We start from the raw sequence: 12,500 nt of genomic DNA, 5'->3' as shown, positions 1-12,500 counted from the left end.
CTCTCTCTCTCTCTCTCTCTCTCTCTCTCTCTCTCTCTCTCTCTCTCTCTCTCTCTCTCTCTCTCTCTCTCTCTCTCTCTCTCTCTCTGTATAATAGCTCAGTGTGTAATGGCAGCTGCTGTTATGTAACTCCTGGCTCACATCATCGCCCCTCCGAAAATAGTATTAAAAAATATATATGTAGTATATGTATCTTACTGTTTATAGTAAGATACATATACATATATTTCATTTGACTGTTAAAACCAATGCATCTTGGGAAAATAAAGGAAAAGACAGGAACTACTACTTAAAGTTTTACAGTGTGTGTGTGTGTGTGTGTGTGTGTGTGTGTGTGTGTGTGTGTGTGTGTGTGTGTGTGTCTCTGTATGTGTGTGTGTGTGTGTTTGTCTCTGTATGTGTGTGTGTGTGTGTGTGTGTGTCTCTGTATGTGTGTATGTGTGTGTGTGTGTGTGTGTGTGTGTGCCTCTGTATATGTGTGTGTGTGTGTGTGCCTCTGTATGTGTGTGTGTGTATGTGTGTGTCTCTGTATGTGTGTGTGTGTGTGTGTGTCTGTATGTGTGTGTGTGCTCTGTATGTGTGTGTGTGTGTCTCTGTATGTGTGTGTGTGTGTGTGTCTGTATGTGTGTGTGTGTGTGTGTGTGTGTGTGTCTGTATGTGTGTGTGTGTGTGTGTGTGTGTCTGTATGTGTGTGTGTGTGTGTCTGTGTGTGTGTCTGTATGTGTGTGTGTGTGTGTGTGTGTGTGTGTGTGTGTGTGTGTCTGTATGTGTGTGTGTGTGTGTGTGTTTGTCTCTGTATGTGTGTGTGTGTGTGTGTGTGTCTCTGTATGTGTGTGTGTGTGTGTGTGTGTGTGTGTGTGTGTGTGTGTGTGTGTGTGTGTGTGTGTGTGTGTGTGTGTGTGTGTGTGTGTGTGTGTGTGTGTGTGTGTGTGTGTGTGTGTGTGTGTGTGTATGTGTGTGTGTGTGTGTGTGTGTGTGTGTGTCTCTCTGTATGTGTGTGTATGTGTGTGTGTGTGTGTGCACAACAGATGCATTCTTTCTTTAAACCAATCACAATGGTTTAAAGCTCTGCTAAATAGTCTCGGAGAGACTTGTTTTGGGAGATCGTTGATACTTCTGCTGGTCCAGACTACATGACTTTGTAACACAAACGTCACAATTACGACTTCTAACTCCATAACATGAGCCACAAATAATGAGGTGTGTCAACATGTTAGTTTTGTTAGTTCAGTCAGGTCCGTTAAAGTCATTAAATGTCATTAAATGTGGCGGTATGGCTCTGTTCAGAGGAGTCCCCTGACCTTTCATGAGCACCATGAAAAAGCAGAGACCGAGGACAGCAGCAGCAGCGTTATAGGGACGCTCACAGTCAAGACTGTATGGCTGCAGCCTGGAGCGTCCCGTCTCATGCCATCCCGCCTGGTGCCATCCCCGAGTTTCTACTTTTCAAAGTAAAAGCTTGCGTCGACTATCATGCTAATGAATGAAATACTTACTAAGTGTTGCTTGAAGTAGGGCTCCCTGTTTGAGTGTAGCCATTTAGCAGCGAGGGGAGTTGACTACATAGCAGCGCGTCTTCACTACTTGGCCTGCCAGAACTGACGCTGGACGCTCAATTTCTTAAAGGTCCCATGGCATGAAAATGTCCCTTTATGAGGTTTTTTTAACATTAATATGAGTTCCACCAGCCTGCCTATGGTCCCCCAGTGGCTAGAAATGGTGATAGGTGTAAACCGAGCCCTGGGTATCCTGCTCTGCCTTTCCAACCAGAGGATTTGGCCCCCCCATGAAAGATGAGAGAGACATCATGGCTTTCAAACGAGCAAAGTGGCCTCCACCTTGCCCCCCCTCTCCTCCTAGGATAGGCCTATATAAAAGAGACTTCAGATACATTATTAGGGGACCACTAAGGTCTATATAAAAGAGACTTCAGATACAGTATTAGGGGACCACTAAGGTCTATATAAAAGAGACTTCAGATACAGTATTAGGGGACCACTAAGGTCTATATAAAGAGACTTCAGATACAGTATTAGTGGACCACTAAGGTCTATATAAAGATACTTCAGATACAGTATTAGGGGACCACTAAGGTCTGTATAAAAGAGACTTCAGATACAGTATTAGGGGACCACTAAGGTCTATATAAAAGAGACTTCAGATACAGTATTAGGGGACCACTAAGGCCTATATAAAAGAGACTTCAGATACAGTATTAGGGGACCACTAAGGCCTATATAAAAGACTTCAGATACAGTATTAGGGGACCACTAAGGCCTATATAAAGAGACTTCAGATACAGTATTAGGGGACCACTAAGGTCTATATAAAAGAGACTTCAGATACAGTATTAGGGGACCACTAAGGCCTATATAAAGAGACTTCAGATACAGTATTAGGGGACCACTAAGGCCTATATAAAAGAGACTTCAGATACAGTATTAGGGACCACTAAGGTCTATATAAAGAGACTTCAGATACAGTATTAGGGGACCACTAAGGCCTATATAAAAGAGACTTCAGATACAGTATTAGGGGACCACTAAGGTCTATATAAAAGAGACTTCAGATACAGTATTAGGGGACCACTAAGGTCTATATAAAAGAGACTTCAGATACAGTATTAGGGGACCACTAAGGTCTATATAAAAGAGACTTCAGATACAGTATTAGGGGACCACTAAGGTCTATATAAAAGAGACTTCAGATACAGTATTAGGGACCACTAAGGCCTATATAAAAGAGACTTCAGATACAGTATTAGGGGACCACTAAGGCCTATATAAAAGCATCCAAAAAGCAGCATGTCATAAGACCTTTAAGCCTTTAAAACACCAAAGTCACACAATAACACGCAATGTTTCAGTCGGCTGTAAACTTCAAACAGACTTCAATGAAGTGTAACGTTTAACTCGTCTCTTTTCCTGCAGGTGTCTTCCTGATCCCGTACCTGCTGATCGTGGTCGTTGGAGGAATCCCGATCTTCTTCCTGGAGATCGCTCTGGGACAGTTCATGAAGGCCGGCAGCATCAACGTCTGGAACATTGCTCCGCTTTTTAAAGGTGCAGTACGCCAAAGATATTCTGTTTAACCCTTGTGATGTCTTCCCATCCACCAAAATTGACCTGGTTTGGTTTGCCTGTTTATAAAGCATAAAGTAGCCTGTAAATTATCCCCCATTTCTGTCTTACGTCTTCCTAGCCAACTGGAGTCCAACTTATTTCCACTCGTTTTAGTCACTGCACCTCATTTACAGGAAATGATGCCTAATTTTTTGAGTAAAATTAGCAGAAATTCTGAATTATTTTGACTAATAGTTAAGATCAAAGGAACATATGTTCATGTATTATCACAGATCAAGAAAGTACTGATCATCAATATTTATTTTAGTGTTGCAGGTTATTTTTGGGGACATTTGGTTGAAAGAAACCTATATTTCTGGTATAAAAACTCAGAAAAACGGGTCATATTTGACCCGAGAACAACAGGAGGGTAAAGGCTGCGTTCACACAACCTGCGCCGACCAGGGTTCAAATTACGTGGGAGCTGAGCTCCCATAGAGAGAGGGTGAGCTCCCATAGAGAGAGGGTGAGCTCCCATAGAGGGTGAGCTCCCATAGAGAGAGGGTGAGCTCCCATAGAGGGTGAGCTCCCATAGAGGGTGAGCTCCCATAGAGAGAGGTTGAGCTCCCATGAAAGCAGTAAAATCATACACCGATGGGGGTCTCTAAAAATCATCAGCCCCATTATTTAAGTCACAAATAAACCACTTTTCCCAAACACACGGGGCTGTGAAGCAGACCTGTGCATCGCTTAGTGTCCACTCTCGCTGTAAACATAGAGATATGCCTTCCGTCTGTAGTCTGTGCAGCTTCAGGTTTATAATGGACGCGCTCTGCTGTCGACATGCTGCGGCAGATTTCGTAGTTTCGGTTTCCCACCTCCGATGTAGAGCAGCGTACAGCCACTTCCCTAAACTTTCACTCATTCAGAGACCAGAGTCTCAAACAGGGCTCTGTGTTTGTCAGGAGGTCTGAGATCTACCGTACAGGAAACAGGAAACATCGCTGCCTCTATCTCTGCCACGACAACGTTTTAAAACACCGAACACAAGCTCTGAACTTCATTCAAAGTCGACAGAAATAAAATAAAACTATCTCCTAAAACTATCCACTGTTCCAACAATCACCAGTCTGGTTTGGTTGAAATAAACCCTTAATTCACCCATTTACATGTGGAGATATGCTGGCTCTATACACGCTAAAAGTCCTGATTATTTACATGGAGTCTGGTGGAAATATGCTGGCTCCATACACGCTAAAAGTCCTGATTATTTACATGGAGTCTGGTGGAGATATGCTGGCTCTATACACGCTAAAAGTCCTGATTATTTACATGGAGTCTGGTGGAGATATGCTGGCTCTATACACGCTAAAAGTCCTGATTATTTACATGGAGTCTGGTGTAGTTTGGTGATGGTGATTTCGGGGCTGTTTCATGTTAAACTAAAAGGATCTTCCTCTTTAACTAAAAGGTCTATCTCTGTAGGGATCCTTTCATAATGTTGTCAGACACTTAGAATAATAATCTGAGTCTGTCAGCAGCAACAACACAACTTTTAGTGGACGCTAACTGATGCTGAACATTAGTCCTGTTACATTACAGCCTGGTTCACAGCTGCTGGTAACAGCGTTCTCTCATATACTAGACCAACTTCAAATATTTTTGTTCACATCTGTCACTTAAACACACATGCATGGGAAAATAGGGTCCGAAATTACCCATTTAAGGTGAAAATCAGGATTAAAGATTAAAATATATCAAATTCTATCCACCAAAAAGTATACATGTTTTGTGAATGAAAACAGCGTTGACTCTTTTCTGCACGGAAACCATTAACATCCCCGTTTAATGTCCTGTTGCCATGTCAACAGTCATAACTCCATGCAGTAAACAGGTTTAGGTGAGTCTGAGTCAGTCTGAAAACAAACATTCAGCTTTTTGTCGAGGTTTATCTGCACGTGATAATCTGTGAATTGCTGCTGTACGTGCCTGCAGACACGGCTCGAAAACTACCAACAACACACACACGCGCACACACACACACACACACACACGCACGCACGCACACACACACACACACACACACACACACACACACACACACACACACACACACACACACACACACACACACACACACACACACACACACACACACACACATGCATACACCCACACACACACACACACATAACACACACACGCATACACAAACACATACACACATACACACACACACATACACCCACACACATGCATACACACATGCACACAGACACACATACACACACATGCATACACACACACACATACACACACACATACATACACACACACACGCACACACACACGACACACACACACACACACACACACACACACACACACACACACACACACGCACACACATGCACACGCACACACAGCACACACACACACACACACACATACACACACACACACACATACACTACACACACACACACAACACACACACACACACACACACACACACACACACACACACACACACACACACACACAGATTCCTTTATATCTCCGTTTACTTTACACAGTCTTTATCAGATTTTTCGAGCGTATTATTGGGTCAGTTTACTACACAGACGTTCCTTTGACCTTCGAACTTTAAAAGGTGTTGGCAGTGCTCGGTGTAATAATGCACGTCTGTTTCACCTCACAGGTGAAGCAGTTCAGGGTCAAATGATACCACTGCTCATAGACTCAGCTTTGACCATTGACCCGGTACAGCGTGACCTCGCTGCTGTCAGCTCCCGGGCTTTGATGTAGTTATGACTCGTGGCTGATTCATTAGTCAGCACATCTGTCAGAGTCCCAATACACTTCACCCAAAACAAAACCACACAAGTAAATATAGATAATGTGAAAAATGAATGTCACACTTACAAAATAAAAGCACGTTTTTTATCACATGTGAACATATGAAATGTGAACAACACGTGAAAACATAAACTAAGATAATATGGGCACTCAGACTGATCTCATAAAGTGGCGTACGTATGACACGCCAATCCGTGTGCCATTATTGGCGTGTTATCAAGATGCATACTCGCTCTTTAGCGTGTTTATCAACGCTGTTTGGCCTCCATTGACTTACATTACCTTGAGATTGCATGTGATTGGACGCCGTAGCGAGTAGTATGAAAGGGTGAAAGTCAGCGTAGGGAGGTTGGTCGGGGGGGAGGACGGGTCAAACACAGGACGTTCACCCAGGAGAGCTGGGATCAGGTCCCACGTGTGTCACGTTTCCTTCGTGTCCTGCGTGTCACGTTTCCTAAACCCAACTGTAGCCTCACGATAACACGTCACGTGGCTTTAGGAAAGTGGCGTGTATGTTTACGCTGTGACGTTGCAGACTGCTGTCCGCTGTATACAGCGTAGACATACACAGATAGCTCATAATGCGTACAGATAACACGCCACTTGGCTTTAGGAAAGTGGGCGTGTATGTTTACGCGAAGTCATGATGTCACGTTGAGTAACGTGAAAATGTTGTTTCACACATGATGAATTCCAACGTACAGGAATAGATCTTACTTTAAAATTGTCTCCTCCTCTTCTTCGTCAGGTCTGGGTTATGCCTCCATGGTGATTGTGTTTTTCTGTAACACTTACTACATCATGGTGTTGGCCTGGGGCTTCTACTACCTAATCAAGTCGTTTAACTCCCCCCTCCCGTGGTCCACCTGTGACAACGAATGGAACACGCCCAACTGCATCGAGATCTTCCGTCACCAGGACTGCAACGGCAGCCTCCCTAACACTACCATGAGCAACAACATGACCTGCGCCGAGATGGCAAACGCACGATCACCAATTATCGAGTTCTGGGAGTAAGTTCTTCTGTTTTTATTTGGGTTGGGCTCTACAGGTTAGCTAAGGTTGGGTTCTTTTCTTTTAGGGCTGTGTATTGGCAAGAATCTGGCGATACGATACGTATCACGATACATGGGTCACGATTCAATATATTGCAATATATTTTGATACTGTGCGTAATATTGGGATTTTTTTAAAGTATAATTTTAGAAAAACTAATATTTAAAAAAAAGATGATGATGATGTGCATAAAAGTCAAAGAAGTTTACTTTAGGTAAACAATTCAGTACACAGAAAATCAAAAGTTTGGGATTGTGGTTCCCAGGTTCTTAGTGAGCTGATGTTTATATGCTAAAGTAGGCCAAAGGTCAGCCATAGCTACGTTGTTAGCTTCTAGCAAAAAGTCAGGGACTGCTAGGCCCTGCTAGGCCCTGCTAGGCCCTGTTAGGCACTGCTAGGCCCTGCTAGGCCCTGCTAGGCCCTGCTAGGCACTGCTAGGCACTGTTAGGCACTGTTAGGCACTGCTAGGCACTGTTAGGCACTGGTAGACACTGCTAGGCACTGTTAGGCACTGCTAGACACTGCTAGGCACTGCTAGGCACTGCTAGGCACTGCTAGGCACTGCTAGGTAGTGCTAGGCACTGCTAGGCACTGCTAGGCACTGCTAGACACTGCTAGACACTGCTAGGCACTGCTAGGCACTGCTAGGCACTGCCAGACACTGCTAGGCACTGCTAGGCACTGCTAGGCACTGTTATAGGCACTGCTAGGCACTGCTAGGCACTGCTAGGCACTGTTAGGCACTGCTAGGCACTGCTATAGTCACTGCTAGGCACTGTTATAGGCACTGCTAGGGCACTGTTAGGCACTGTTATAGGCACTGCTAGGCACTGTTAGGCACTGTTAGGCACTGCTAGGCCCTGCTAGGCACTGCTAGGCACTGTTAGGCACTGTTAGGCCCTGCTAGGCACTGCTAGGCACTGTTAGGCACTGTTAGGCCCTGCTAGGCCCTGTTAGGCACTGCTAGGCCCTGTTAGGCCCTGCTAGGCCCTGCTAGGCCCTGTTAGGCACTGCTAGGCCCTGTTAGGCCCTGCTAGGCCCTGCTAGGCCCTGCTAGGCACTGCTAGGCCCTGTTAGGCCCTGTTAGGCACTGTTAGGCCCTGCTAGGCACTGTTAGGCACTGCTAGGCCCTGTTAGGCCCTGCTAGGCACTGTTAGGCACTGCTAGGCCCTGTTAGGCCCTGCTAGGCACTGCTATATTGCGTTTTTGAAAATCGATACAGTATTGCAAAATAAAATATCGTGATACTCAAGTGTATAGATTTTTTTCTTACACTCCTATTTTCTTTGGGTTGTTGTGGAGAGCTGAGCTCAGATTTGGTTTTGTTGGACTGAATCTGTATTTTTGATTAGTCCAGATCATTTAGCATACTCAGGTTATGCGCTGGTTATAAAGGCCGGGTTGGAATTGTGTTGTGTGTTGAGGTTTGGTTAATTTGCATAATATGTGGTCAGTATTAGGTGTAAGGTAAGGACTAGCTGTTGCTGTGAGTTATCACAGTCTGGTTATTTGCCGCCACCAAAGCTGGACCTGTGAAAGAAAGACAAAGGCCAGATTTACTTGCTTTTGTGCCTGTTTTTAAGGTGCAAATTTGACACATTTTTCCCTAAACTCATGTTATATTTATCAAACAGACTCATTTCAGTGTTTCCCAGAAATATCTCTCTGCTTATTGCATAAGCATTTAATTTTAAGAGGCATGCTAATGGAGTTTGATCATGTATTCTGCTGGAATAATAAGGTCACGCTATCTGTGATTCTCTGCCTCTGAAAAGAAGGCGAAAATATGGGATTTACATGAGACACAAGGAAGCTTGTCAGGGTTAAAGTGCCCCTATTACTTTTTCTGGGATTTGGGGTGTTATTTTGTGTCTCTGGTGCTTCCACACGTATACAAACCAAGACCTTCAGTCTCCGGGTGAGCTGGTCAAAATCTGCACGGCTTTCTACGTAACTAGCCAAAACGAGGTGGCTAACCGTAGCATGCTAGCGCTAGCATGCTAGCTCGTTCTGAATAGCAAAACACTGCTACAACACACACTAGTTCACCCTAATCTACAAAAGAACTACTTCCATGTCCCTGTTCTGCAGGTATTCCTCACAAAGGTGGAAGTGTTCCCTCGTTTAGAAGAAGTCTCCCAGCTAATCCTACCTTGTTCTACTGAAGTTGGAGAAACAGCTAGCTAGCTCATGTAGTCCTTACCTAGCTACTGAGCATGTAGTCCTTACCTAGCTACTGCTCATGTAGTCCTTACCTAGCTACTGAGCGTGTAGTCCTTACCTAGCTACTGAGCGTGTAGTCCTTACCTAGCTACTGAGCGTGTAGTCCTTACCTAGCTACTGAGCGTGTAGTCCTTACCTAGCTACTGCTCATGTAATCCTTACCTAGCTACTGAGCGTGTAGTCCTTACCTAGCTACTGAGCATGTGGTCCTTACCTAGCTACTGAGCGTGTAGTCCTTACCTAGCTACTGAGCGTGTGGTCCTTACCTAGCTACTGAGCGTGTAGTCCTTACCTAGCTACTGAGCGTGTAGTCCTTACCTAGCTACTGAGCATGTAGTCCTTACCTAGCTACTGAGCATGTGTGACTCCCAACAAAGATGTTCCAGCAGTGAGAGGTCTCACTCTGTAGCTAAAACAGAGACCTGAACACAGGGTGAAAAGAGGAGCTGCAGCAATGAGCAGTACAACAACAATATGGTGTTTTTTGATAATTAAACCATGTAAACCTATTCTGGTACAACCTCTAAATACAATCCTGAACCTGAAAATGAGCATGATATGGGCACTTTAAGAAAAGCGGCCTTAGGGTTAGGGATGATGGAAAATGTCTACTCAGAGGTTTGAAGCTGACACTGTTTCCACAAATACATACATGTCTAAATCTGTTTTATCCTGGGTGGAAAATGACCTACAATAGCTGCATTATTATATTAGATGTCCTTACACAAGTCGTGCAAAGAGTTCAAACTGCAGACTGACCTTTGTGTTACAGTTCATTTATCAGATGTCATTTTACAGATTAGGTTTTATTGCAGCAGATTAACTTGTGTAAATCCTTTGATCCCATCTTAAGCATGTTGGTATGTGGTCACTTAACTGTCAACCTGCTGTGTTTCTCACACCAACCAAAACCCCCAAACATCAACAGAGTCCACGTGGCAGTAGAGAAGGAAATAATGCTTTGACACATCAACACAGGAAGAGCTTAAACCACCAGACCCACCAACAAATGTCAACAGATTTAAAGGAAACTAAGGTTGTGTCCGAATTTCCATACTCACATGCTATTATGTACGCTAAAACAATAATATCAATATATAATAAATAAAATAAGGCATGGCTGCCCAAGGTGGCACTCAACACATGAACGAGGGAAACTTGAACATGAGTTAACGAGGTTTTCAATGGGATGGCTGACAGCAGTTTGAGGAACATAACAGTTGCCCCAGCCACGTTTAAGTGTGAAGTCTGGACCCATAGTTGCTTTGTAGTTCTGTCATTTTAATTTACAATCTGTTGAAACTTGTGCTGCAGAATTGTACTGTTTTCTAACAGGACTTGCACTGAATTAAGAGAGAAATAAAGAGAGAAAACCAGCACTAAACTTTTGCACAGGCATTTTGTATTCATAGTTAGACCGATATGGTGATGGACTATTATAGGTTTGAGATATATTGATTATCACGGAAATATTGTGTATTGTATCGTGTGGTACCCTGTGATTACCACCCCTAGTATGCAAACACTTGCCACTAAACCCACATAACTAACCCACAATGCAACCCCCCCCCAAAATATCTGGGGAAGTGTTTGCTGTGATTGACATTGATCACAGTCAGCGGTAAATCCTCCAAGCAGTAGCTTCCTGCAGCAGTGAGTCTGTTGTCATGGCAGGTTGTTAACACAACGAGCAGCTAATGAGGTGAAAATGTTCGTTAGGTGAAGCAGGTCATTAGTGTTTGAACTTAGAGTCAGGTCAGCAGCTCTCTGTCTCTAAGGGAGAGCAGGAGAGGTGTGGACAGCTGATTGTAGAAGAGTGTAAATGAATAAAAGAGTTAATGAGAAGGAAGTCTAAAGGCCGATTTCAACCACAGGAACTTTCCCCCCGTTACTAGCAACCTTTTCGACCGCAGGGACTGGGGTCTCAATTAAGTTATTTTACTTTATGGTACTTTCTGAAAGTACAGAAAGTTTTGGGGAGGGGTTTGCAGCAGTGGTGCAGTCTAGTTTTTTGTAGTGAGTATACTGTAATTTATTTCCCTCCCAGCATTAGAGCTGTTACACACCAACCAGACGGCCGACCGTCGGCAGTAAAGCCAGTTGGACTGATCAGTCGGGTCCCAGAGGTCCAAAAAAATGCCTCAAAACACACTGAGGAGACGCCGACTTGAGCGTCCGCTCTGCACGAAGTGTAATACATCTCCATAGCAGCAGGCGGCGCTGCTCTGTATTGTTTCCCAGAACATGAAAACCGGCAGCTGATTGGACAGACGCGTCACGTGGGTCTGGTTTCTCCGGAAATCCAAAGCCAGACCGTCACGGCGTCTCGTTCAGAATACGATCTCATATTGTCCTAAAATAGTTCACCGTAACATGTTTCTGAAAACATTTGAAGAGAGAAACAGGCCGTGCAGCTGCTGAATCTTCATTTCAGATCAACAAAGGTCAGTTTAACAGATGTTCATCAGATCTTGAGAGGCTCATCCCGCTCCCCGTTTCCTGGTGAGTCCGACTGTCCTGTCTCCGACCGAGCATGTCAGGTCAGCCAAAATAAAGGCCGACGGCTCCTCCAACGGACGACGGCACGGACACACCGACTGTCCAACGGCCGATCATCGGGTTGGTGTGTCAGCACCTTTAAACTCACCCGTCCCAGAACAACGTGTCCCAGAGCGACAACCCCATGGGTTTTTTGTAACGTTATTGCATATCATCAGCCTCATCTGGCTCATTTTCTGTAGTTTTGAATTTCAAATGTGCACAGAGAATGACTGCCAAGTAACAGCGTTGTTGTTCTAGGCCACTCGCAACACAGACGGGGTGACTTTCTGAACATAAGTGTGAAAGTTCTCTCACAAAATGATCATCGTTACGTAACGGTATCCTTGCATTTTTGTAAGTGGGTATACTGAAATCCTTGACCTTTCCTAGTGGGTTTACTCCGTATACCTGCGTATCATGTAGACCAGGAGTTTTCTAACTTTCTGTGTGTGTGGACCACTATTTGTAATCAGGAATTTCTGCGGACCACCTCATAATACACATAATGAAATATGTCTACACACAGTCCTACCTGAATTAATCAGCACCTCTTAATTAACAGGCCTACTAGCACTACAACTATAACTGGTCATCTCATCAGTACAACAGGCTCGTTATAAGGTTTACTGCACACAACGGCTGCCACTTATTTGTATATACAGGCTTATTTCCATATGGATTATTACATCTATATACAGTAATAAGAACACTTGGATATAGTCAACATTTCAAAACCTTTGGTGATTTTAGGGTTATGAT

The 12,500-nt window shown here is 44.2% G+C and overlaps 1 protein-coding gene across 1 annotated transcript in view; it reads left to right on the top strand.

The window, feature by feature from the left end:
• The window catches only part of slc6a8 (solute carrier family 6 member 8), a 57,223-nt gene that overhangs the window by 18,368 nt on the left and 26,355 nt on the right, over positions 1-12,500 (top strand). The window contains exons 2-3 of the mRNA XM_078254095.1: positions 2,931-3,062; positions 6,670-6,934. Of these exons, the coding sequence (XP_078110221.1) occupies positions 2,931-3,062; positions 6,670-6,934 (397 nt within the window). The remainder of the gene's footprint in view (positions 1-2,930; positions 3,063-6,669; positions 6,935-12,500) is intronic.

The sequence above is a fragment of the Sander vitreus genome, chromosome 7 (genome assembly GCF_031162955.1).
Source record: "Sander vitreus isolate 19-12246 chromosome 7, sanVit1, whole genome shotgun sequence".
In the NCBI taxonomy this organism is placed as follows: domain Eukaryota; kingdom Metazoa; phylum Chordata; class Actinopteri; order Perciformes; family Percidae; genus Sander; species Sander vitreus.
Note: the sequence above shows the minus strand (reverse complement) of the source record. Positions and strands in the feature narration are given on the sequence as shown.